General features: G+C 46.1%; 1 protein-coding gene across 2 annotated transcripts in view; it reads left to right on the plus strand.

The window, feature by feature from the left end:
- TTLL9 (tubulin tyrosine ligase like 9) overlaps positions 1-26,958 on the plus strand; it is a 208,509-nt gene that overhangs the window by 162,922 nt on the left and 18,629 nt on the right. The window contains exon 13 of one of the 2 annotated variants that reach the window (XM_069651006.1): positions 4,150-4,474. The exons of the other annotated variant lie outside the window; for it this stretch is intronic. Within the exon in view, the coding sequence (XP_069507107.1) occupies positions 4,150-4,156 (7 nt within the window). The 3' untranslated portion in view covers positions 4,157-4,474. Of the gene's footprint in view, positions 1-4,149; positions 4,475-26,958 lie in introns of those variants that run through there. 2 annotated transcript variants of the gene reach the window in all.

The following is a 26,958-nucleotide window of genomic DNA, read 5'->3' on the forward strand; positions in this document are numbered from 1 at the left end:
TCAGTTTCCAATTCCATAAAGGCCCTTGACCCATTAGGCATGTTTTAGATTCTGCAATAAAGTGATACCCAGAACCATTGCCTTTTTCTAGTACACCGATTTCCACCATAGCAGGATGCTATTGCCAGATAGTCACTGAGCGCTCCGATAGGTGCAGGATCCGTCCCTCTTAGTAGCTGCTGCAGTGAGGGATTCTGCATCTTTCGACCATATGTTTGGCACACCTCAGAAGTGATGTTGTTATTGCTTGGGGGCACTACAAATGTTAACAGAGGATGCCTGGTGGCACCATCTCGGCAAGGTCATGGGGCTGCACTCCAATTCAATAAGCACTGATAAAGATGTTATCCGTTCAGCCTTATATATCCACATTGCTGCTCGTTGGGCATTGAGGTTTCGGCATCTCTGATAACAGATCTATCTTGCCTAAGGAACTCCACTGTTCACATGCCATGGCACCTGTCTCATCCAAGAAGGTAGACATTATGGACCCAGATCTGTCCTCAATTCCCCAGTCAATTGAGTAATCAAAGCATTGCTCTTCCAACCCAAAGCCTTGATGGGAATTTGTTGATGTTGATGTTTTGAACTGCATCCTCATGCTAGAGAGGCCAGAGAGTGTGCTAAGCTCGAGTCGCGTGCTGAAAACTTGGGGAAGGGAAGCCAATGGCTTGGATATCCTGACATATCATTTCTTGAACACTTTTCTTTTGCATAACATTGTTTCCCACACTATTTGTATTTAGAAGTAAGGATTAGCAATAGGTTTATTAGTATAGGCCTTTTTATTTTGACAAAACACCTCTAAGACTGCATTATTATTACTTGATAGTCGTAGCTTGCTCCCATCTTAGATTTAGGTTTAGATTAGGCGTTTTTCAAACCCAATTCAAGTTCAATGAACACCCTTGAACTGTGATCACTTGTGTCTGTCTTAGTGTTTGATTCAAGTCGCGCCTTGAAACACTTGTGTATAGGCGCGTTACAAATGCCATATCATATCATATCATTCCATGCCTTCCTTACCATAGTTGTTTGTAGCACCAATCCTTGGGACCCTAGTTCTTGTGCAGACTGTAAATCCTGGGAGCTCAATGCCAAAACATGTGCAGCCTGGAGGTAAATCTGTGAAATGTTGAAATTTGGATTAGCCTCTGCATAACTTCCCAATGAATGGTACCTGTTAGCCCAATTTTTATTAGCTGCACTCTGGGATAGTACCCAAAGTGCACATTGTTTCATCCTCACTATTTATGATTTCATTGGGATTAAATTGCTGGGAGCTATTTAGTTTCTACTTGTAGCCTAGAAGAGCCTGGTTAACATGACATCAACAGCTACTTTTGTAGTCCCAGGCCAGCTGGTGCCATACAAACATACATATCTGACATTAACTTTGTGTGTCTGGGAAAGTGTATAAATGGCATATCTAGAAGACATTGACATTATGAATCTCGTGAGGAAATTGCATTTGTGGCATGCTATGTTCTAGTTCCTCACACGCAGCTACTGATTACTGGATGATCCACTAAACTAAGGAGTTGCTTTTCACACCAGTTCATTCCTTCTTTATTTCAATCCTGGATTTAATAAATGCATATAGAAAATCTGATTTACGGGGGTCCATGTCCAGCTGCACCACCACAACTATGATCTGAGAAGTGATTCTCAAGGAAGGATAAAATATCAATTTTCCTTCAAATTAACACCCTTCCGTCCCACCCCCGGCAACACCGTGCACCATTCTTTTTACATATTTTTATTGCCATTTATATTTATGCAAACAGTAACATCCCCACCCACCCCATGCCCCCGTTCTTCCCCCCAGCAGCAGCATCTAGTCCGAGTCCTTGCAACCCCCTTGTTTCCATGAGAGAATACATTTGGTTACATAATGTCCAATATTCTCAGATTCTGCGGGCACCACTGTTTCATGTAGTTCCCTCGAAGATACTCTAAGGCCATTCGCCAGCCTTGCCGAAATCTCCCAACCTCCCCTTGTACTCCATAGGTAACCTAGTCCATTGCTAACAACCAACACAATTTATGTAGCCATTCTACGCACGTTGGAGGTAGTCTTAATTTCCAAATCTTAGCGATCACCAACCAGGCCGCTGTCAACATAATCATAAAGGCTTTACGCTGGGATTTAGACAGTAGATGAATCCCTGGGTCAAAAAGACATCCCCTCATTGGTGGTTAGTTTCATATAACAAGTGAGCATTGACTTTTTCTGAGCACTGACACCCGCCCAAAATATGCCCAATAACAGGCACACCCACCATATGTGTCTCCAGTCGCCCCTCCCCGCACATTCTCTCCAGCACTCCCGCAGGGTTGTGGAAGACATCCTATGCAACCTCTCTAGGGTGAAACGCCACTGCACCATAACCTTGTACCAGGCTTCTCTGAGCTGGATTGATCTTGTTAGTTTAGGAATATTCCTCCACAGGTTTTCCAAGTGCTCCGTAGGTATCTCCACCCCCAGCGTGGTCTCCCATTGCTTCATATAGCCCCATGAAGAAGTGGTTTCCGATTCCATTAGAATCAAGTACAATTTAGACACCATCTGCCTATTCCCTGTATGTGTGGTGATAAATGTCTCAAATGTTGTAAATGTTCATCCCGCTGCTTGTATCATCCCTGGGCTCATTATCCAGTGCCTCATTTGATAGTATTCCATTCTGTCCCTCTCTGATAGACCTATATGATGCTTGCACTCTTCAAATGTACAGAGCCCCTTGCATCATGTCTCTTAGCTTTCTACATCCCACCTTGTGCAGTTGCTTGAACAATCCCTGCGTCGTTCCCGGTAGGAATTGCGCATTCCCAAATTGTGGGGTAAAGGGGGATGGGCACGTGGTAAAACGGCCCTGGTCCACCAATTGGTGCCTTATGTCACAAACCACTGCTATTACCTGACTGGAGCGGGTGAGCAGGGGTCTATCTCACCTGTGTAGACAAAATATCCCCTCAAGGGAGCACCCCGCCACTACCCTATGCATCTTTGCCCACAGCTTCCTTTTTTTCTCCAGATAACCATTCTCACACTACGTGCATTTGGGCTGCCTCATAGTATTTGATGAAGTTCGCGAGGCCTATCCCCCTCTATCTTTGGGAGCCATCAGGGTCTGCAATGCTATCCAGGGGTGTTTGTTCTGCTATAAGAAACGCAACACCATCTTATTTATAGCCTTAAAGAAGGGGTGCTGAACCAAAATTGGAAGAGCCTGAACATAATACAGTACCCTTGGTAGCGTAACTATCTTTATAGTAGCCCCACGGACCAGCGATGAAATTCGCAACATCAGCCTTCACCTGTCATAGCAGCTCAGGGTAATTCTTCTCGTACATCTTTGATATTGTGTTGGCTATACTGACCTCTAGGTACCTTATGCAAATTAACAAGGGGGGAGTCCTGGGAGTCTCTATGCCAGACATTAGTCCTGTTTACGAGAGACTTACCCAGAGTCTTTATCTCAATATCTTTCACAGAGAAGAACTATCCCAAACGTATCAGTCTTTGTCCTGCCCTGGGGCAGTATCGGGTCCCAGCGCTGATCTCCTGCAGAAGCAGATGAATAGCCCACCTAGTCCCTCAAACCAGTATACCCAACAATCAATTGAACAATTATTGTATTAACCAGAGTGGGGGGAAAGGGGAATTGGAGAAAATAACAGTCAGGATAACACTGGAGTCAACAGTTTGGCACCTTCGTACTCTGGATACCTGCAAATGACACAGCAATAATTAAATTCTGAATTGAAACTCACTAACCATTTCCAATATGTACCTTCCCAGACCCCTTTGTTATCTGAAAGTCTCTGTTTCTTTACTTAGAGACTCTTGAAAGAATGAATCCTTATTGTTAACTTTGCTTTCCTCCGCTGAATTCTTTATGACTTCAAACTCCTCACAAGCTATCTGGATAACTTCAGTGTAGTGTTGAAACTTCTGTAATAGAACACTAAAACTTGTATTGAATGCTTGCTAAATTCTAAACTCTTTGTTTTGCTGTGTTCACATGTAGTTCTCTCAGTGCTTCATGAAACTAAATGGCTTTGTGAAAACAATCTGAATATTGTGATGTCTTTTGAACTTCTTCTTTACTTGTATGTAGTCTAATTACTTCTTAAATCTATTTTCAGATTTTAGATTCAATTCAAAATACAAGCGCTTTTATTTTGAGAACACTGCTGAATGTTATTTAACTTGCGCACACACGCTACCTGGATTCGCACGCTACCACAGTATCGAAAGAATCACCTCAGATCTGACAAAAAGCGTACTACATGACAGCAATCAACTTCCTGGACACGCCGCTTTACGCTACTATGTCCTTTCCTCAAACGCGGCCGGCATGCGACGCATACACGAACGCTTCTGTTTACTCTGCAAGGCCTTCTTGAGTAGCGCGCAAGCTAAAATTCCATTACTTCGATGCTGGCGTGCACACAATTAAAACAAACGTTCAAAAGTACGTTGTAAACACTTTTTCTTTCCAAAACTTAATTACATTGGTTGCACGACAAACAGTCTTTGACTTTTCTTCAATTTTTGAAATTAAATGACTTTCCAAAGCTGAACTTGAACTAAATTAAACTATAACATGAAAACAATTTCTCACAACTTTGCTTTTAGCATAACTTCAGTCACTTATCTGTGTTTTCTCTTCTCTGGGTTTTTCTGATGAATTGATCACAGGTATTCTGAGGTTTCTTTAGTTTTCTTTTGATTTTACTGGAGCTCAAATGTGCTGTGACCATCCATAAACAGATCTTGAATGAAAGGCAGTTTAGAACCTTTCCTTAGGTTCCAAACTGCATCACAGTAGTCATTGACCAATCACTGCTGGACAGGAAGTACTCCACCATCTTGAGCTGGGACAATAATTGCTGGCTGATATGATGGTTAGATTAAGGAAATGCCATTTCAATGCAATTGACCTTACCTAGCCACTATTGACACTTAGTAATGCCTAACCTAATGCCTTCTGGTACCCCCGCACCCTCCCCGATAAAGCCCTGCCCCAGGGCCTGGTTTCTCTGGTCTTCGTAAATAAAATTTCTTAACCAACATTGGTGAATGTACATCTTGCTTGGCCACCCACGATCTTTCCTCAGGGCCATACCCCTTCCAATCTATCAAATACTGCAGCGTACCTCGAACCACTCTAGAATCAAGAATGTCCTGAACCTCATACTCCTCTCCTGAACCTTTCACACAAACTGGACCCGGTGCCTGAGTTAATCTAGTTCCTTTAGTACAAGGTTTCAAGAGATTAACATGGAAAGCGGGATGAACCTCTAGACTAGATGGTAACTTCAGTTTGATAGTGACTGGGGAAAGAACTTGATCAATTTCAAATGGCCCCAAAAAGCGTGGACTAAACTTGTCTTTAACTTTCAGATTTATGTTCTTACTGGAAAGCCAAACCATATCACCTGGTTGATAACTTGGAGCTGCCCTACCCTTACGATCAGCAAATCTCTTGTAATCTGATTTACTTTTTGTAAAGCCTCAATAGCCTTTTTTACATTCTCAACCATGGCTCTCAATCTCCCTTCAACATCTGGAACTTCCACTTCCTCAAAATTCACTTCTCTAAAAAACCTAGGATGAAATCCCCGATTTAAATAAAATGGCGACATAGTCGTTGAATCTTTAGCTGTGTTATTGTAACAAAACTCTGCCAACCAGATTAACTCCACCCAACGCTTATCTGTCTTAAGGTAACAACACAAATATTTTTCAAACTCTTCATTCACCCTCTCGGTCTGACCATTTGCCTCTGGATGAAAGCTAGTAGTTAGACAAATATCTATATTCAATTCTTTGCAAAATGCCTGCCAGAATTTGGACACAAATTGAGAACCCCTGTCAGAAATCACTTGTGTAGGAAGTCCATGTAATCTTACCACATTTTGTAAGAATGCTTGTGCTAGATTAGTGGCTGTAGCTGAACCCTTAATAGGGATAAAATGACTGGCCTTGGAGAGGACATCTACCACCACCAGAATGGTGGTGCAACCTTGATCAAGAGGTAACTCCACAATATAATCTAAAGAGATAGTGTGCCATGGACGAGGAGGAATGGGTAAAGGGGTCAACAATCCCACTGGTCTCTGATTTACTGACTTCACTCGTGCAGAGGTTTCACACGTTCTAACATAATTTAAAGTGTCTTTACTCATTCCTTCCCACCAATATTCCCTACGTAATGAATCCAAGGTTTTTCTAAAACCTGGATGTCCACCAAGCACAGAATCATGACACTGTTGAAGAGCCTCCTCCTGAATCTTTTCAGCAGGCAAATACAACCTAGCATCCACAAATGATAAACCATTTTTGATTACTCGTGCCAAATCCTTCCTTCCCCTACTCAATAATTTGCTCCTCCGTCATTTCTTTAGCCACTTGTTCACCCAAACTCACAACCTTTTGTATATCAGCAATCACAGAATTATTATCTTGAAGCAATGGTACTGGAGACAAAGAATCTTCCTTCGAACTTCCAGGATTGCATCTGGATAAAGCATCCACTTTGCCATTTTGTCGCCCTGGCTTAAAGGTAATCACAAAGTCAAAATCTGCGAAGGAAAAAGACCATCTTAACTGACATGGCGTTAGTGTCTTGGCTGAACGCAAAAAGGTTAAATTCCGATGATCTGTAAGCACAGTAACTTTATGTTGAGCTCCGAGTAAATAATGTCTCCACTCTCCTAATGCTGCTTTTATTGCCAAAAGTTCTCTGTCTGAAATGGTGTAATTTCTTTCAGCGCTTGAAAACTTCTTAGAATAGAACGCTACAGGATGTAATTGACCCGTACTCGAATGTCTCTGTGAAAGCACTGCTCCTAGGGCCAAATCAGAAGCATCTGCTTCAACAAAAAATGGCTGTTCTACATCGGGATGCAATAATATCGGCCCAGAGGTAAACTTATCCTTTAAAAAAATGAATGCTTCCGCAGCTTCCTTATCCAAAAGGAATTTTACACCCTTTTTTAACAATCGAGTCAAAGGCGACACCACTTACGAAAAGTCTTGAATGAACCGCCGGTAGAAGTTGGCAAATGCAATGAAACTCTGCACATCCTTCACACAAGTGGGTGCTGGCCAATCTAGAACCGCCTTAATCTTACTGGAATCCATCTCCAATCCAGCCGGTGAAATTACAAAACCCAAAAATTCCACTCTGGTCGTGTGAAATTGGCTCTTTTCTAACTTGGCAAATAGATGATTCTCCCGCAACTTCAACAATACTTTTCGTACATGTTCCTGATGTTGATCCTCTTTCCGAGGAAAAAATAAGAATATAGTCAATGTAGACAACTACGAAAACATCTAGATACTCCTGCAAAACCTTGTTGATAAACTATTGGAATTCTGCTGGCGCATTGCAAAGTCCGAACGGCATCACTTGATACTCAAACAAACTGAATAGAGTTCGAAACGCAGTCTTCCACTCATCACCTTCTCTGATCCTTACTAAGTGATAAGCTCCACGAAGATCTAACTTAGTGAATACCTTAGCCCCCTGAATGGCATCTAACATGGCTGAAATCAATGGAAGCGGATAACGATTCTTAATTGTAATCTTATTGTGTGCCCTATAATCTATGCAAGTTCTCAAACGCTTATCCTTCTTGGGCACAGAAAATAATGGTGATGCTGCAGGTAATTGAGAATGGCGAATAAATCCTTTCTACAGATTTTCTTGTAAATAAGTATTCAAATGTTCATTCTCTCTCTCAGTTAATGCATAGATTCTGCCACAAGGAATTGGAGCTCCATCTTCCAAATCGATTTTGCAATCATAAGGGCGATGCAGTGGTAACTCATTCACCTCACGCTCGCTAAACACATCCGCAAACTCAAGATAGCATTCAGGCAAAATTCCAACCACAGCCCCAATCAACTATTCTTCAGTTACTCCACCAGCCAAAAGCTCTCCCAGACGCTCTTTTCTTCCAACATCACACTCCTCCCAATCTGCAACACAATGTTCAGAACAAAACTGTGATCTAAATTCCACTGTCCTCTTAGCCCAATCAATAAAAGGATTATGCAACGTCAACCAAGGCATACCTAGAATAATTTGCAATTGAGCAGCGTCAATTATTTCAAAAATGATCTTTTCCCTATGTTCTTCAGCAATTTTCAACCCAATGACTTCTGTGGTTTGTGATATGAGTCCCGAGCTGAGTTGATTTCCATCTACTGCTCTAACCTGTACTGGAACCTCCTTGGCCACAACTGGTACTCCTAAATGGATGGCTAAATTCTTGTCCATGAAGTTGCCTGTTGCCCCTGAATCTAAAAAACAATGACCCCCACATTTCAAACCTCCCTTCCAAAATAAGGATACATTTATTGTAATGTGCGGGACCGATGCCTGAATTGTGTTTGCCACCATCTGACCTCTTCCAGAAGATGTGAAAATTCTTCGAGGGGTTCTAGGACAATTTCCAACAGAGAGGCCACTATCCCTACAATATAGACAAAGATTTTCCTTCCGCCTCTTCTCCTTCTCTTCCTTTGTTAATGGAGGTCTAAACTGTCTTTCTCTTCCAGACACCTTAACATCTCTTTGAACTATATCTAGCTTTGGTCTCTCACTTCGTACCCAAAGTCTACCCTTGGAACCTGACCTCCTATGCTCTAGACGTCTCTCACTTAATCTAGCATCTAGCTTAAACACAAGAGTGATTAACTCCTCACAAGAAGCTGGTCTTTCTACAGTTGTCATCAGGGCATCCTTAAATTTGTCACGCAAACCTCTATAAAAGAGAGAAGATCCTTTCTCTTCCGGCCAAGCACATTCTAAAACTAATGCTCGAAACTGCGTAATATAAACCGATAAGTCCTTATTTCATTGTTTCAATTCTAGTAACTCACTATCAACACTCTGAGTTAAAGTACGTCCATCAAACATCTTTCTAAACTCGGCTTTAAATAACTCCCAACTCTCCAGTTCCCTGACGCCCCTTCCAACCAAAGGAACTGACCGGGCAGCCACCTCACCAGTTAAGTATGATATCAAAAAAGCCACCTTTGCCCTTTCATTTGGAAACGACTCAGGCCTGCACATAGAATGCAATTCACACTGCATAAGAAATTATTTAAATTTTTCTTGATCCCCTGCGAACCGCTCCGGTGGAGCCAATGGAGTAGTCACCACAGTAATCGCTGGAACTCCCCCTTCATGCTTTTCCACCCCTCTTACACTTCCTACAGTTACACTCTCCACTTCTAGATATAACACTGGTGGTTCTCTTTCTGGATTCCAACCTGAAACACTAGGTTTTTCTGTCTCTACTCCTCCCTTATTCACCAAAACACTGAACTCCTTAAGCCTATCACTCAACTCTGTAGTCTCTTTCCTTGACTTCGACATTTCTTCCTTCATTTCTGAAAGCATCCTAGCTAATGAGCCTAAAGACACCTCTACTTCAGCGCTGGGACCTGATAGAATGAACGGCCCAAATTAAATACCTGCCTGAGCAGTGATGGAGCCTGATCTCCTGCAGGAGCAGATGAATAGCCCACCTAGTCCCTCAAACCAGTATACCCAACAATCAATTGAACAATTATTGGATTGAGCAGAGTGGGGGGAAAGGGGGAATTGGAGAAAATAACAAACGGTTATGATAACACTGGAGTCCTTAACTGCTTGGCACCTTGGAACTCTGGATACCTGCAAATGACACAGCAATAATTAAATTCTGAATTGAAACTCACTAACCATTTCCAATATGTACCTTCCCAGACCCCTTTGTTACCCGACAGTCTCTGTTTCTTTACTGAGAGACTCTTGTAAGAATTAAGCCTTATTGTTAACTTTGCTTTCCTCTGCTGAATTCTTTGACTTCAAACTCCTCATAAGCTATCTGGATAACTTCAGTGTAGTGTTGAAACTTATGCAATAGAACACTAAAACTTGTATTGAATGCTTGCTAAATTCTAAACTCTTCTTTGTTTTGCTGTGTTCACTTGTAGTTCTCTCAGTGCTTCATGAAACTAAATGGCTTTGTGAAAACAATCTGAATATTGTGATGCCTTTTGAACTTCTTCTTTACTTGTATGTAGTCTAATTACTTCTTAAATCTATTTTCAGATTTTAGATTCAATTCAAAATACAAGCGCTTTTATTTTGAGAACACTGCTGAATGTTATTTAACTTGCGCGCACACGCTACCTGGATTCGCACGCCGCCACAGTATTGAACGAATCTCCTCAGATCCGACAAAAAGCGTACTACGTGACTGCAATCAACTTCCTGGACACGCTTCTTTATGTTACTAGGTCCTTTCCTCAAACGCGGCCGGCATGCAACGCATACACGAACGCTTCTGTTTACTCTGCAAGGCCTTCTTGAGTCGCGCGCAAGCTGAAATTCCATTACTTCGACGTTGGCGCGCACACAATTAAAACAAACGTTCAAAAGTACGTTGTAAACACTTTTTCTTTCCAAAACTTAATTACATTGGTTGCACGATAAACAGTCTTTGACTTTTCTTCAATTTTTGAAATTAAATGACTTTCAAAAGCTGAACTTTAACTAAATTAAATTATAACATGAAAACAATTTCTCACAACTTTGCTTTTAACATAACTTCAGTCACTTATCTGTGTTTTCTCTTCTCTGGCTTTTTCTGATGAATTGATAAAGGGTATTCTGAGGTTTCTTCAGTTTTCTTTTGATTTTACTGGAGCTGAAATGTGCTGTGACCATCCATAAACAGATCTTGAATGAAAGGCAGTTTGGAACCTAAGGAAATGTTGTAAACTGCATCACAGTAGTCATTGACCAATCACTGCTGGACAGGAAGTACTCCCCCATCTTGAGCTGGGACAATAGTTGCTGGCTGATATGATGGTTAGATTAAGGAAATGCCATTTCAATGCAATTGACCTTACCTAGCCACTATTGACACTTAGTAATGCCTAACCTAATGCCTTCTGTTACCCAGGGACCTGACAGGCAGTCCAGCACCAAAATGCTAGGCAATTCTCCTTTGAACAAGACTACCAACAGCAACCTCAGACACGTGTTTCGGTCTGCTTGGACCTCATCAGTAGGGTGGAGCTGTGCCTCTCTAGGAATAGTGAGCAAGGGGTCCACATCTGGATTCCCCTAGTAATTGAGGGTGAGACCCAAAGTTACTTAAATATGCAAATTAACAAGGGGGGTTCCTGGGAGTCGCTCTGCCAGACATTAGTCATGGTTACAAGAGACTTACCCAGAGTCTTTAGCTCACTATCTTTCACAGAGAAGAAATATCCCAAATATCCCCTTGCTCACTACTCTTAGAGAGGCACAGCTCCACCCTACTGATGAGGTCCAACCAGACCGAAACACATGTCTGGGGTTGCTGTTGGTACTCTTGTTCAGAGGAGAATTGCCTAGCATTTCGGTGCTGGACTGCCCAAGGGCATATTTCTTCTCTGTGAAAGATAGTGAGCTAAAGTCTCTTGTAACCAGGACTAATGTCTGGCAGAGGGATTCCCAGGACCCACCTCCCCCTGTTAATTTCCCTAGGTACCTTATGCTGTTTGCTTCTGCGAACAGAGAGTACGTGGGTAAGTCTGCACTTGGGTCTGGGATAGTCCCAGGCCTAGAAATTCAAACTTCAACATATTAAGTTTAAGTCCTGCCACCTGCTCCATAACATTAAGTTCTGCTACCAGCGCAGGGATTGACGATTACGGGTGTGTCATGGTCATCAGCATATAGTCCGCAAAGGTGACTATCTTGTGGTCTTCCCACCCAAACGGTATGCCCTGTATTGCTGGATTCTGCCTGAGTTTAATAAGAAATGGCTCCAAATATATTGCGTACAGGATCAGGGATAGGGGACACCCCTGCAGTGTGCCCCCACAGATATTGATGCTGCGGGACAAGTAAGTATTGTTTGACAGACGCATTGTAGGATATCTGTAGTTTGCTCCGATCATCGGCACAAATGAACGCCCACCCCCATGTGCTCTATGGCTGTAATCAGAAGTGGCCACTCTACCCGGTCGATTGCCTTCTCAGCATCTAGTGAGACCAGCACTGAGGGAATCTGCTGTATAGTGGCTTTCTCTAGCAGGTGGGCTATTCTTCTTATGTTTTCCCATGTTTGTAACACAATTATGAATCCTGATTGATCTGAACGAACCAGTTTCAGAAACAAGGGTGCGAGTTTCACTGCCAGAATGCCCGTGTAGATTTTTGCATTAGTGTTCATCAGTGTGATGGGTCGGTAAGACCCACAAATACCACCACTTTCATCTCCGCCATAGTTTGTGTTACCCCTCCTTGTTTGTGATTGAACTAAAGAAGCTCATAAGCCTGGGAGTCAGTTTCTGGCTGTACTTGTTATAGAATGTTGCCAGGTAGCCGCCTGGCCCCGGTGCTTTGTTGATAGGCAAAGACTTACTTAATGCCTCCACCTCCTCTTCCCTCATGTTCCTCTCTATCCTCTCCCTCTCCAATGGTGATATTTTCGGCACTGGTAACATTTGGAAATATGTCTCGACTGTTTGGCCGGGAAACCCTGAGGTATACAGAACTTCATAGAATTTGGCAAACGTCTAGTTATGGCCTCCGATTCTGTCACGATCGACCCATCGGATTGTGCTATTTGTAGGGTGGCTTGGGCCGCCTCTGTCCTTTTCAGCTGCCGGGCTAACAACCTGTCCGCCTTGTTGGCCTTCATGTAATATCCCTGCCTAGCCCCCAGCAGAGACCTTTCAGCCAATCGAGTGCGCAACAGCTCCAGCTGGCCCCAGATTTCCTTCAGCTTCTTATACAGGGTCCTCTTTCCCGCTATAGCATGTATGACTTCGTGCAATTGGGTTTTCAGTTGTTTTTCCATTGCCCCCCTCTGTTCCTCCCTTTGAGTTCGGAGTGCTAAATGTTCCCCCTGCATCGCTCCCTTAAAGGCATCCCAGATTCGCTCCCGTGTGGCGTCCTGATTGTCCTTTGCGGCAAAGTACCCATCTATCTTGTCCCCTATTATCTCTGCCGTCACTATATCATTTAGCAACTCCCCTGGGAATGTCCAGGCCCATAGCCCCCTCTGTGGTCCCTGGCCCCTTATCGTCACTAACAATGGGGCATTTATTTATTTATATTTATATAGCGCGCAAGCAGCCCAAGGGTTGGTTTGGGCATGGTTTGATAATGAAATTGCCCCCAGTTCCACCTCCCCCACCAATCTGGCCGCCACCCATACATAGTCTATTCTAGATAGTGATTGATATACATGCGAGTAACACGTGTAGCCTCTTTTCTCTCTCCTCGTGGTCCGCCAGGCATCCCTAATGGTCAGATTATCAAAGCCCTCCACCAGAGAGCACGAAGGAGCAATCGCTCCTTGACGCGCCCCTGAACTCCTATCCGTACTTGGGTACCACGCTGTCACGACCCGCGGGATTCCCAATGTCTCTGGTGTCCCTCCCCAAACCTCAGATCCCCTCACCCTTACTCCTGCCCATCCACTTGCCCGGATCCGGGACCCACGTGTGTTCTTCGCGACCCCCCATATGCCAGGGCGATTGTGTCAGCGGTCCGCCCGCCTATGAGGACACCAGTTTCATTGGCGTATTCCATGGCGGCTGCGAGATCGGCCTCGCTTCCTGCTTCTGCGTCGCATGACCGGCACGTCCCGCTCACGTGTTGCTGAAACTCGATCACGTGTTGCTGAAACTCGATCACGTGATGCGGACGCTGGTCACGTGACCGGTACACACTCGCAGCGCCACTATTTAAACGCTTGCATCACAGTGTTCAGTGCTTCACAGCTGTTTACCTTGGACACTGTTGGGCGCTACGTCTGCTTTTGGTTTGGATCTTGTGAAAAACTGACCTCGGATTGTTTCACGGACTGTTTTGGATTTCCCTGATTATTTGACTCTTGGATTTGGAACTCTTGCTATGGATCACGGACTGTTTTCTGGACTTCCATTCTGCTACACCCCTTGGCACTACGTTTCTTGGATTTCTTGTTCGGAGTCCAACTACAGATGGTCCCGGTGCACTCGGAGCTCCAGATATCCTCCCGAGCTTCCACCCACTACTGGGAGCGAGACACTGGTGGGTCCCGGAACCCCTCAAATAGGTTCAACTTCACCTCTACTGTCAACCCTTGGTAAGACCTTTCCATTTTCTTGTTGATTTGTTTGTGGATGTTGTTCTGGCTAAGTACTTAACCTGTGTTTCTTTACAGTGGCCCAGGGGTTCCCAGAAGTCTGCAGCTCCGGAAGAACTTATCCCACCTGTGGCCTCAAAGGTTGTACAGATAGTGGTTTGGACTATCCCTGTGCGACACTTGTGGACAGAGGTTTCTTCTGCCTACACGACAGTCAAGACAGTCGATACACAACACACGCCATGTTGATGTCCCCTGTGAGAATGATTTCCCCTATTGAAGTGTTCTAATTTGACTGCTACGTCCACATTTGGTGCATACACCATCACCAGGGTCACCTGTCTATGCTCCACTTGCACAACTAGAAATCTGCCCTTCACATCAGCTTGGATTTGAAGTATCTAGGCCTTAAGTGAATCCATGATTCCTATCAAGACCCCCCTGCGGTTTTCTTCTGAGTGTTGGCTTGGTATATCCGTGAAAACTGACGTAATCGAATGATGGGTTTATACACTTTCTTTATATGCATCTCCTGCAGCATTATGACGTCTACCTGTCCCTTTCAAATGTGTGATTCCACCTTGTTGCGCTTTACTGGGGAATTCATCCCCCTTACATTATGCTTCTTCCTCTTAGCAGCGCCTCGCCCTCTGCACTCGTTATGCAGTGTTCCATACCATCCAGGGTAAAGAGCTGGCCAAAGGGGAAAGTCCATTTATGTGTGATGCGTTTTGTGATGAGGGCTTATGTCACCAGTCTTATAGTCCTTCGTTTTTGTAGCGTTGACAACGCCAGTTGTGGAAGAGCTGAACCTGCAAGCCATTCACTGTAAAGTTGACTTGGCCTCTTGCTGCTCGCAGGATGCTCTCCTTCAATCTGTACGTGGTGAGGGCCACCAGTATGTCTCTCGGCCTTGCTCCTGGCCCCTTCCTCTTGGGACCGACTATGTATTCGGTCTATCCCCACGTTTTTCCGGCTCCGTATCCAGCAACAAATTCCCAAAGCATTATTGGATTGTTCCCCCCAGCTGTGTATCCTGAACTGATTCATGAAGTCCCTTCATTCTGATGTTACACCACTGCAATCAGTTCTCCAAGTCTTCTGCCTGCAGTTCTAGGTTATGGGTAACCCTGGCTGCTCTTCACTTCCCCCTTAACCTCCTTGAGAGAGCTTCTCAGTTCTTCCCTCAGCAACGCAAATTGATCCTGAAAGGTGGTCGCAATTCTCCCCTCCAGGTGCCTGAGGCATTCTTTTAGGTCATCCTTGTTGAGGGCCATGCTATTTCTCTCCTGTTTCTTCCCGCTGCTCTCTCCGCACGTACCCCTTCTGTAACAAGTGACACTTCCTCCGCTCTATGCCTCCCACAGCGCTCTAGCTGCCCCCACCCCTCCCCCAGGGTGCAGGGGGGTTCTTTTGCCTGGGTGGTATGCCTTTCCTTTTAGCTCCTGGCATCTGGAGGATTGTCCCACACCTATTCTCCCTCCGCAGTTGTAATTTCAGCGTGGGACCCCCCCACTCCATATCTCCACCTCGAGAGGTCCCGGTCTTGCTGCGCACCCCTTGGCCAAGTGCCCACTTCCTGGCTCCTCCACCCCCTTTGCCTCCTGGCTCAGGGTTCACCCAGTGACTTTCCTCAGCTCCGCTGTCTTGTCCTCGCAGTCCAGCCACACAGCCCTATGAGGGTGCTGCCAACCACCGGGCCCTGTTTTGTCCTGTCAGGCCTCGGCCCACACCCTCATTCCTCTGCGGTCGTGGATTTGGCTCTTCAAGTGTCTTCTAACTTTATCCCCTCGCCATTCTGCTACACTCTTCACCGCTTCTAGGCCCAGTCGCTTCCCTTTCCCGGCAGTTGTGGGGCTGAGCTAGGCTCCGGTGTCTCCAACCCTTCCTGGGGCCTCTGCTTGTCCACTGCACCTCTCTCCTCTCTACCTTGAGGCCCGGATGTTCTCCTCTCCTCCGGACCCCCGGTTGGCTGCTGCAAGTCCAACACGGTCTCTCCCTCGCTCCACCGGTGCAGCAGCACTGCTGCTTCTGGCTCCACCGACTTGGTCCGCCTCGACCAGCATCCCACCAAGGTCGCAACCATGTCCGGGAGGCCACTCCGATGCTCTGGTCGCCCCCGGGGTGGGGGATGGCTATGATTGTGCCTGCACCTTCTCAAGCCCCCCGGATCTCCCGCCGTCCCGGGGGGGGTGGGCGGGGGGCTCGCTTTGTTTACTCTGGCGCGTCTGCTTCCCTTATTTTCAGACCCGCAACTGTGTATCCAGCCACCACTCAGCACCTTTACTGACTACTGGTGCTGTGAGTGAGGACACCCTCCACCTCTCCACGTGTTGGGCTGCTGTTGTGGTGCTTCAGGGCACAGCGCTATGCAAGGCCTGCTTCTCTCGGCCCGGGACGGAGCACAGGACCGCACATCCTCACTCGTCGTTGGCCATCTTGGAATCCTGCACTATTCTTTTACATGCACCCAAAGCTTGACACACATTTCAGGCCACTAAATATTTACGTTAAAAAAAAAATGCCATGTGATAAGACTCTTGACTGCTTGCATGTACACTTTTGCTGGAAGCAACATTACCCTCTTATACACATACATGCATAAGTGTCATTGAGACAGAACACAGCAAAACAATTCTAGAATCATTCAACCATCACGCACAGCAACCCAATGTGCTCATTTACAGGATTCTGTCCATTCTTCCCTTTCCATCTGCAATCATCTCCCAAAACTATCCAATTACTCAGCATGGTGGCTGTTGTACTGGTAGTTCCTGTCCTCCTTCCTCTACACTTGTGGTGACTGCTGTATTTGTGAGGGGCACCCAGAAAAACAAAATGAAAAGCTAAGGGAAGCCACATGTGCTGTTCTGCCTGCGTCCAGGCACTGCCCCAGCTTTCCTAATCCCTTTCCTCTGCAGAGACCCCTTGAAGGGAAGTCTTATGACAGAACAAGGGGAGGGAGTGTAGGCGCATAGGTCATCTGGAGGAGGGAGGAAATGAACCACCACTACAAGAGTCACTATGGTGTGTAACATGTACTTACTGGTATGTCCTGTCCTCCTTTCTCCAGATTTGTGGGCTATATAATTTAAAAATTCATTTATTTGAAAAGAGGAAGGAGGCAGACACCAACACACATAACTGACAAAACCCACTTTTCACCCTGGCTTGGACAAACTGTGCACCAACTGTTGTGCTTGCACACACCCACCAGTTTAAGGAAAACATTGGGCCTCATTACGAGTCCGGCGGTAGCCGTGCCGGTAAAACCAGCAGGCTGCTGCCGGACTCGTGATGATTTACTGCTGCCTGTCTTTCCGGAAACACCGGGGCATTACAGCCGGGGGATCCAGTAAGTCAGGCGGCAGTAATTGTTAGTCCCCATTCCCATTTGAGTCCCATAGGACTCAATGGGAACGAGGACCATGGAAGCACCAGCACCGTTCATAATCGAGCCGGTGCTTCCATGAAAGAGTGCGGTCGTGTGCTGTTCCGCCCGCCAGGGCAGACCTGGCAGGCGGAAAGGCAACCCACCTGCAGATTGGTAGTTTGCCGGTCCGGAAACAACAGTGCTTGTAAGCTACTGGCACCGTTGTTTCCAAACCGGCAAGGTTGTAATGAGGCCCATTATTTTTTATTTTAAACGTGGAACTGGCTCAAGAGTAGCGGAGTGCTGTACAGAGTGTGGGTAGCCGGCATTTTGGCTAGCATCTTTTAACAGTAGCGCAGTACTGTGAGGTCTCCATTGGAATTAGTCCTTGTTCAGGTTTTGTTGAAAGAGCCATGTTTTGAGAGTTTTCCATGCTCCCGTAGTAAGCTGTGTTGCAGCATTGTAGACTGCGTTTAGGGGAGCTAAGTGAGCAGCTTGGAGCCCTGTCAGGAGAGCATTTCCCCCATCAATGTGTGATGCCACAAGAGCCTGCACTACAGTCGGGAAGTCCTGCGGCGGGTTGAAGGGTTTGATTTTTCAAAGGGTAGAGATACTAAGCCAAGCTATTGGGGCATTCTTGGCTATGTGTTTATGGATGGACAGATCGCTGTCAATGCTCAGTCTGAGAGTTGTGGATCAAATCCTTTTAGACACATATCATTGAGCCATTGTGTTAGTTTGATGCTTGGGTCAAATAAGTGCAGTGAGCCATTCAGAATGGGTTTGAATATTTACTAGTTATATGTTGGAGTTACAAGGGTAAGTACATAAGGAGGAGACAAGTGAGTAGGTAAATACAGAGAGAGACATCCACTGGTCCCTTATACGCAGCTCTCCAGGTCCCAACTTACTACACATGGAACGTACAACTCAACTTCAGACAAACATTCCAGACCAAACATTCCACAGGCACAGCAACACTCAAATCAGCCAAGGGACAGAAATAACTAAACACAACACATCTCCCTTCTTACACAAGAACATAATGAAGACACAATGTAGGATGAGACAGCAGGAATGCAAATTAACAACGTCACCACCAAATACCCTTACAAACCAAGCTATGCGCTCTGAGCCATATTGCTCGCCCTACTGAACCACCTATAGCTTGCTACAGCTAACACCCCAACAAAACATGCAACAGGTCTCTGGCAGGCCCATACCACAAACACCATACAGAAAGGGAGCCATACCTCACAACTACCTCACATAACCAAAACAACCAGTCATAAACTATATGCTCACCATCATCATTCACCTTCTATGAAGTGTACAAGGACACTACTCTGAGGTTACCAACCCCCTAACATGCATTACCCAGGAGTAAGTAACCCTGGGCACTTTATAAAAGCTGGTACTAGAAAGACACAACGATACCACAATTGGTAGAGAAAACGCTGGGACCTACGGTCCCCCTCCTCATTGAGGCAACCACCACATCGGCGGGACCCACAGTCCCCCTAAAAATGTGGCACAACCATGAAAGCGTGGGAAACCACAGTCTCTCTACACATTGGCACAAACACAACAGCCCCGGGACCAACAGTCCCCCAAAGAATTGTGGCACATCCACTAAAACATCGGGACCCACAGTCCCTCTACACATTGGCGCAGACACAACAACGCCAGGACCAACAGTCCCCCTAAAGAATTGTGGCACATCCACTAAAACATCTGGAACCACAGTCCGTCTACACATTGGCACAGACACAACAGCGCCGGGACCAACAGTCCCCCTAAATTCGTGGCACAATCACAAATTCGCCAACTAGACTGCACCACATAACCCACATCCAGGCACTCGCTAACACCACACTCCAGGCAATTTGAGCATTTTAGAAATGATAAACAGGAGCTAGGTGCTTCTACCGAGTCCATAATCTATTGCTGCAAAGGCCAAATATGTGAGATGAACCTGTGGAGATAAATCATTGACACGACAATAATACTGATTGCAGAACTTCCAACACAACAACCACTCAACCTTGGCCAATAACACAACCAATAATGTTCATTGTACACTTCCGACACAGCACTCACAACACACTGCAGGCAATTTGAGCATTTTAGAAATGATAAACAGGAGCTAGGCGCTTCTACTGAGTCCATAATCTATTGCTGCAAAGTCCTTAAACAAGTGTGATGAATCTGTGAAAAAAAAATACAAAGTCAACACCACAAAACATCACACTTCCTTTTGCTTCTGTGCATCCAATTCTACTGTGGCACACTCTATAGGTTATTGAGACATACGTTCCCTGATCGGCTCCTTAAAATTTCCAAACAAATCATCTAGCCACTCCAGACCGGTGACCGAACTGTCTACACTCCTTCTCAGAGGTTCTTGGAAGTTGCCAAATACTTCGTCCAGCCATTATAACTTTGTCCGCTCACTACTAAGACGCTCCTTTGACCACTTTCCACCGTCCGACATAAAGTCAAAAGTGCATTCCGAAATATCATTCTTGGCTGCTAAAAGTCACAACGCTATTACCTATTACCGGTATCATTGTTGATCCCCCCAATTTCAGGTGTCATCGTTGATACACCATTTCTCTTGAACAAACGATCTCACGATACCACCGTCGGTACTGCATTCATTTCCGTCACACACCATCCCGGAAACTGTTCTTTCCATGCTTGCATCGTACGCGTATACTTCACCAAACGTGCACAGCCATTGCGATAGGCACGCACGCTCGCGAAAGAACATGGCATCTGCAGAGAGCCAACCGTTGCGCTCGACATTCTTTGGCCCCTCCTCACCAGATCCTGACGTCATCACTCTCTCCTTCACTTTCATAGCGTGATGATCATTGGCCTTCCTGCCTGAGACATGATGTCAGTCCAACTCTCTGGGACAGCCCACTCAATACTTGGTGACCAAGGGCGACGCACGGGTGGTGCCAGACAAATTTACCTCACAACACCCCATTGGGACCCTCGGTGTGCTTTGTTTTTTTACACAGGAACAACACCAGTTCACTTTCACTCTCCATTTTCCTTAATTCGTTATTACCTAACATCGCTCTGACTGACGTGACCCCTTGTGGTACTTGCATGCGGGAAGCTCTACAGTCAGCTGACAGTAGCCCAATGAAGAATGTCAAACAGAGGTAAAACGGCAATGAAATCCTTCCCGCTGGGGACAGGTGGGTACCGGTGGATGCCTCCCGCCGGTGCTAAACTTAATGTTCTCTCAAGCTTTGTATGATGCACCCCTCACACCTTGCAGCACTCCTCACCTGTTTTTCTTTTTTTATTTTTAGTCCTCTGCACAACCGTAGTCTACGATATGCTCGTCCTCCAACTTGCCGCTTTACTGATCCCCGTCGCCAATGTTAGTTTGATGCTTGGGTCAAATAAGTGCAGCAAGCCATTCAGAATGGGTTCGAATATTTACTAGTTATATGTTGAGTTACAAGGGTAAGTACATAAAGAGGAAACAAGTGAGTAGGTAAATACAGAGAGAGACATCCACCGGTCCCTTATACGCAGCTCTCCAGGTCCCAACTCACTACACATGGAACATACAACTCAACTTGAGACAAACATTCCAGACCAAACATTCCACAGGCACAGCAACACTCAAATCAGCCAAGGGACAGAAATAACTAAAGACAACACATTGTTGCACAAGTTGTTTTTAGCCGTCCGACGAATACCGCATTGGATGGGTTTAGTTTGAGGTAGACAGTGGACATCCAGGACTGTATGATGGCTGGGTAATCGCAGAGACGAATTATGTCCTGCATGCTATTTGCTGTCATGTACAGTATTGGTGGATAGCTATATTGGGATATTTGAGGAGAGTGCCCAGAGGTTCCATCTGAAGGCTATAAAGGATTAGTGAGGGGATGGATCCTTGGGGCACTCCGCTGGAGACCTGGAGTCAGTTAGAACACAACTAGTTCATCTGGACAGCCTGGTGCCTGCCTGAGAGGTAGCAGGTAAACAAATTCAGGAAAGTGCCAGAGTATCCCATCCTGTTAGCAAGGAGGGAGAGAAGGATGCAGTGGTCAATGGTGTTGAATGCAGCTGAGAGGTCAAGGAGGACGAGGAGGCATGAGTCATCCTTATCCATGATTTGGAGATCACCACCACCTGGATGGTGGCTGTCCCGATGCTACACTTTCGATGTAACTCTGACTAATAGTCATTTACGAGATGGAGTTGTTCGATTTTGGCGAGTAGTTGTGTAGCAACTACTTTTTCCAAGATTTTGCCAATAAACTGGAGGTTTGAGCCTGTAGTTAACGAGGTCGTCTGGATCTAGGGTTGTTTTTTTTTCTTCAAAAGAGGTCGTTTGAGACCAGTCTTGAGGGTGTCCGGAAATTATCCTTTTGCTAGGGAGACATTGAGGATGCTGAGGAGCGCTTTGAGTGCCGGGCTCCTCAATTGTTTAATGATGGAGGCCAAAATTCTATCATCAGAGTAAGAAGTAGGTTTGAGAGAGGCATTCATTTTTTGGAGATCTGTGGGAAAGGTAGGAGAACATTTGGTCCAGAAGTGCAGTATGCTTGCAATGCTTCATTTGAAAGATACTTTGTTTGCTTACATGGTTCTCGCATCATATTTGAGTAATGGAATCTGGTGATTTTATTGAGAATGTATTGCCACATCATTATTGTTCACAAAATGTGTGGCACTGGTGGATGCTGATAATGAATATTCTTTATTACTTTTAGACTTAAACTTACATGATCACTAGAAGAGGACCTTACCAGTGCAGCAGCAATACATAATGGCAAGGCCAAGAGGTCTGGCTTTCATTACTATAAAGATTTTGTCTGTGGAGCATGTTTTGTTTACTATTTTGTAAAATAATCTGAAATGTTGGGATTACTTACTGGTAATCTTCATGGCTCCTAATCCTACTCTTCCCTGTGCTTTTAAGTCATTGGCTATGCCGCTCCTCTGGAAGTATAACCTCCAGCTTACCCATGAGGCCACCGTTTATACCAAGCCCTTGTCATGGGACCCTTCCCCTACATGTAGGGAGAGGAGGGATGTCCGTACTGGGACGAGGAAGAGTAGGAAGAGGAGTAATTAAGATTACCAGTATGTAATCTCAACATTACACCCACATCCCTCTTCCTCCTCCCAGTACTTACCTTTGAGATCTACCAAAGCCAAGACCATGGAGATGGGGCCAATGAACACAATGCCCACTCCAGACCACCAGTAACTTGCTCATTCATTTATGGTGCAGACAGAATCAAGTGCAAGTCCATTTCATTGAGTCCTTCCACTCTCAACCCCAAGGGACGTTGACCTCGGATCATCTATGCTCTATTGGTAGCAACACCTGAATGTGTTAGAACTCCCCCACGTGGCTGCCCTACAGATATCTCCCAGGTCCAACTTGGGTCCTTCCTCTCTGACATCTTTTTCTCCACCTGTGGTGTTCCCCAGGGATCTAATCTCTCTCCCTGGCTGTTCAACCAGTATCTGGCACTCCTTGCCCACCGCATCGCCGCTCTCTGCCCCAACTTTCAGTGCTATGAGGACGATACCCAGCTCATTTTCAGGCTACCTTCGGCCTCCTCCTCTCCTTCCCTCATCTGTGACTGTCTGTCTGCTATCCAGGAATGGTGTGCCGCCAATGACCTCTGCCTTAATGCCAGTAAGACTGAGATTCTACTCATCGGCACACCCACTCCCTCCTTCCCTGCAGCTCTCTGGCCAGCCTCTCTTGGCCCTCTTCCTGCTCCTACCTGCAAGGCAAAAAACCTCGGGGTCATCTTCGACTCCACACTCTCCTTCTCTCCTCATATATCTGACCTCTCTAAAAAGTCACACTACCAGCTGCACCTCCTCAGAGGTATTCTTCCCTTCCCTTCCTTTCCTTCCCCCAGAAGCTCACTGTCTCCCGAACCCTGGTTCTCTCGAAGCTGGACTACTGTAACAGCCTCTATCTTAATCTGCCTACCTCCACTCTCCGCTCTCTGCAACTCATCCAGAACAGAACTGCGAGACTTGTCCTTGGCCTCAAGCCCAGGGACCGTATCTCTCCAGGACTGAAATCTCTACACTGGCTCCCAGTGACTGCAAGGATTAAGTTCAAAACCCTCTGCATTGTCCACAAAGCCTTCTGGGGCCTGGGGCCTAAATACCTTCAACTCTCTCTTCCTTCCCGAGCCCTTCGCTCATCCGTCTCCAACTCCCTCAGGGTAAGCCGCTTCTCGAAGCAACGAGCTGGGGGTAGATCTCTCTCCGCGGCAGGGGCCTCCCTCTGGAACAGCCTTCCTGCCTCCCTGAAACTTGAGGAGAACCATCTCCGGTTCCGGAAGCACCTCAAAACCTTCCTCTTTGCTTCCGCTTTCTCTCTCCCTCTCCCCTGCTAAATTCTTCACTGAAACTGCACTGAATCTGCAACTGGGCCACTCTCACCGACCTCGGTCCTGGGCCCAGCCACTCTCCACTTGCACTGCCTCCCTGGCAACCCCTGCACTGCGGGACTGTCTCTGTATCCCTACAGCCCCCCCTTCCCAGCACTTGTTTGCACTTACCTTGCACTTGCCACCATCTGGCCCTATTTATTTATTTTTATTCTACTTACTTTGTACTGCACTTCCCCCCTCCCCCTCCCCTTCCCCTTGCCCTTTTTCCCTTCCCCCTACCCCTGCACTTGCGCGGTCTGAATGACACCTGGCCTAGTAAGATCGTTGTCTGTCTTCCCCTTGTTCCCCCCTCCCTGCCTTGTCGCGCCTTGAAACACTTGTGTATAGGCGCGTTACAAATGCCATATCATATCATATCATATATCTTGCTGAGATACTCACTGCACATCAGTCCAAGAGGCGGCAACGCCTCTATTGTATCTCGCCTGAATGGGGCCCGAGACATTGTTCAGTGTTTACATACGTCCTTATCCATCTGCTAATGGTAGCTGTGGTAGTCTTGTGCCAGCATCGCCATGTTCCGACTGTTACTAGCAAGTGATCGGTCATCCGAATTGATTTGGTACAGTTTTGCTATTCCAAGATTGATCTTTTAATATCCTGACAGTGCTATGCCTCTTCCTCAGGACAGTGGGGCTCCGTAAAGAAAGCCAGTAGCACCATCTCTTCAGCTTGATGAAATTTGGAGGAGACTTTAGGAATAAAGGCCAGGTCACATCGCAAGACAAAAGAGCCTCCCAATGAATCAAAAAAGAGGGTCTACACAAGGGAGCACCCATTTCCCCCAATCTCCTGGCTAAAGTTACTGCCACCAAGAATGAGGTTTTTTGAGTGAGATCATTTAAATCAAATAGAATACAATGGTTAAAAGGAGGGTGGAGGTGTTGTTGCTGCATGCTGATGATGAAGGGCAGATCCCAAGGGGAGGGGGTCACCAGAAGGGACCATAGGATTTGTTACTGCTCTGCTCTTGTGCTTAGCCATCAATCCCTCACTACCCAGAGTAGGTGACAAATGCTCCCTAAATACCCAAAGGGCAGCCCAATGTGCACGCAATGATAACACTGCTAGTCCCGTCAATGCACTATCATGAAAACATTGAAAAAAGGACCGGGATCCTCCCTCAAGTGCCAGCAAATTATCCTTCCACCATGCCACAAAACTGGCCCAATGACAGTCATATGACCAAAGTGTAGAAGACCACCTGGCCTTTTGGACCACTTCTGCCACATGGATTGAGAGCCTTGCTTCTATAATCCCCTCCTATGAACTTCCATTCCCCCCCCCATTGTTTTGGATGGCAAAGCGGCTGCAGGGACCACTCCCCCAGAACTGGGAAAACCATGCTGAGTGTTTGCTGCCACATTGTACAGCCCATGATGTAGATTGCCTGCAGTGAGGGTAGCTGAGTTTACGGCCACTGACAGATTGTTTTGCAAGATTACCCAGTGTCCAGGATCTCGTACCACCCGGATGATTTGATTAGTGTAGCACATAGCTGTGGTACTGTCAGTTTTTACTACTACCAGACAATTGTGCAGTAGTCGGAGGCCCACCAATGGCCGCCGGCCCTGTCCTCTCCCTGGCCATCCCAGAGGGATATACTATCCTCAGGAAAGACAGATTGGTATCTAGGAGGCGGAGTAGCTGTCATCGACAAAAATAACCTTCCTTTCACAGAAATTTCTAACCAATCTCTCCCGTCCGAAGAACTTATCTCACTCAAGAAATCCCTATCCGCTATATCCACTCACAATCCACCTAATCTACAGACCTCCACGCCCCCTGCTATCATTCGAGGAAGACATCGCACAACTCCTCTCAACCAACACGAAGCCCTCCTCAAACATCATGATTTTGGGGGACTTCAACTTAGGGTCTCAACAACCCTTCAGACTCCCAGGCACTTGCCCAGGCAAACACTATTAAAGCACAAGGCTTTCTCCATCCAATGTCCAACCCCACGCATGACAAAGGCTGTATACTACACTGGCTAGCAGACCTCAATTGCCACACCAACATACTAGCCAACAACCCATGCCCTTGGTCAGACCACAACTTCATCCTATTCTCTATCAACGATATAGCCCAGCCGGATATCCCGCCTCAACCAACCTCTGCAGCACTCTCAAGAAACTCACAAAACATCACACCAGACAATATACTTCCCCTGCTACTACCACTAACAACTTACCATCACACCAACACTGATCCCACCTCCATGGTGACACTCTACAACCAAACTCTCCTTGATGCCATTAACAAAGTTGCTCCTCTGGGCAACTGCAAATCCAAACCAATAGCCCACCTAAATTCCTGGTACACCTCTAGCCTCAAAGCTCTACGAACCGCAAAAATAATTGCTGAGAGTGCCTTGAAAAAAACACCCTCTCACGTGAACAAACTGCACTTCAACAACCCAGCTGTAGAGTACAAACAAGCCACTATCCATTGAAAAGCTAACTCATACAATGAGATAATCTCAAAAGCAACCTCTGGCATGAGAGAGCTCTTTACTACACTCCATGAACTCTAAATCACCAGCCCCCTCACCTGACCACTCTAACAAAGATCTACCCTAATGCAAGAACATTCAAAAAGCCCTCTTCTGCAAAATCTCCCTACTCCAAAACAAAATCAGTGCCAAGAAATCCAAACTTGCCCCAGTTGTCCAGACCCCTGACGTGCATCCTACATCTTCTATTCCCACACCCAGATCCGAATTCACCCCCGTAACTATCACTGAAACCACCAAAATCATCAACGGCCTGAAATCCTCCAGATGTCAAGGAGACATCTACCCAGCCTCTCTCATTAAAGACTGCGCTGAAGGTTTGCCCCCTTTATCACGGCCCTGATCAATAACTTCTTCTCCTCCAGCAATGTATCAGAAAATCGTAAACAAGGATGGGTTCTCCCACTGCTCAAAAAACCCACACTGGACCCCAATGTCCCCACCAATTACTGCCCCATCACAACGGT

Source organism: Ambystoma mexicanum, chromosome 3p (genome assembly GCF_040938575.1).
Source record: "Ambystoma mexicanum isolate Mex_15411 chromosome 3p, UKY_AmexF1_1, whole genome shotgun sequence".
NCBI classification, from domain to species: domain Eukaryota; kingdom Metazoa; phylum Chordata; class Amphibia; order Caudata; family Ambystomatidae; genus Ambystoma; species Ambystoma mexicanum.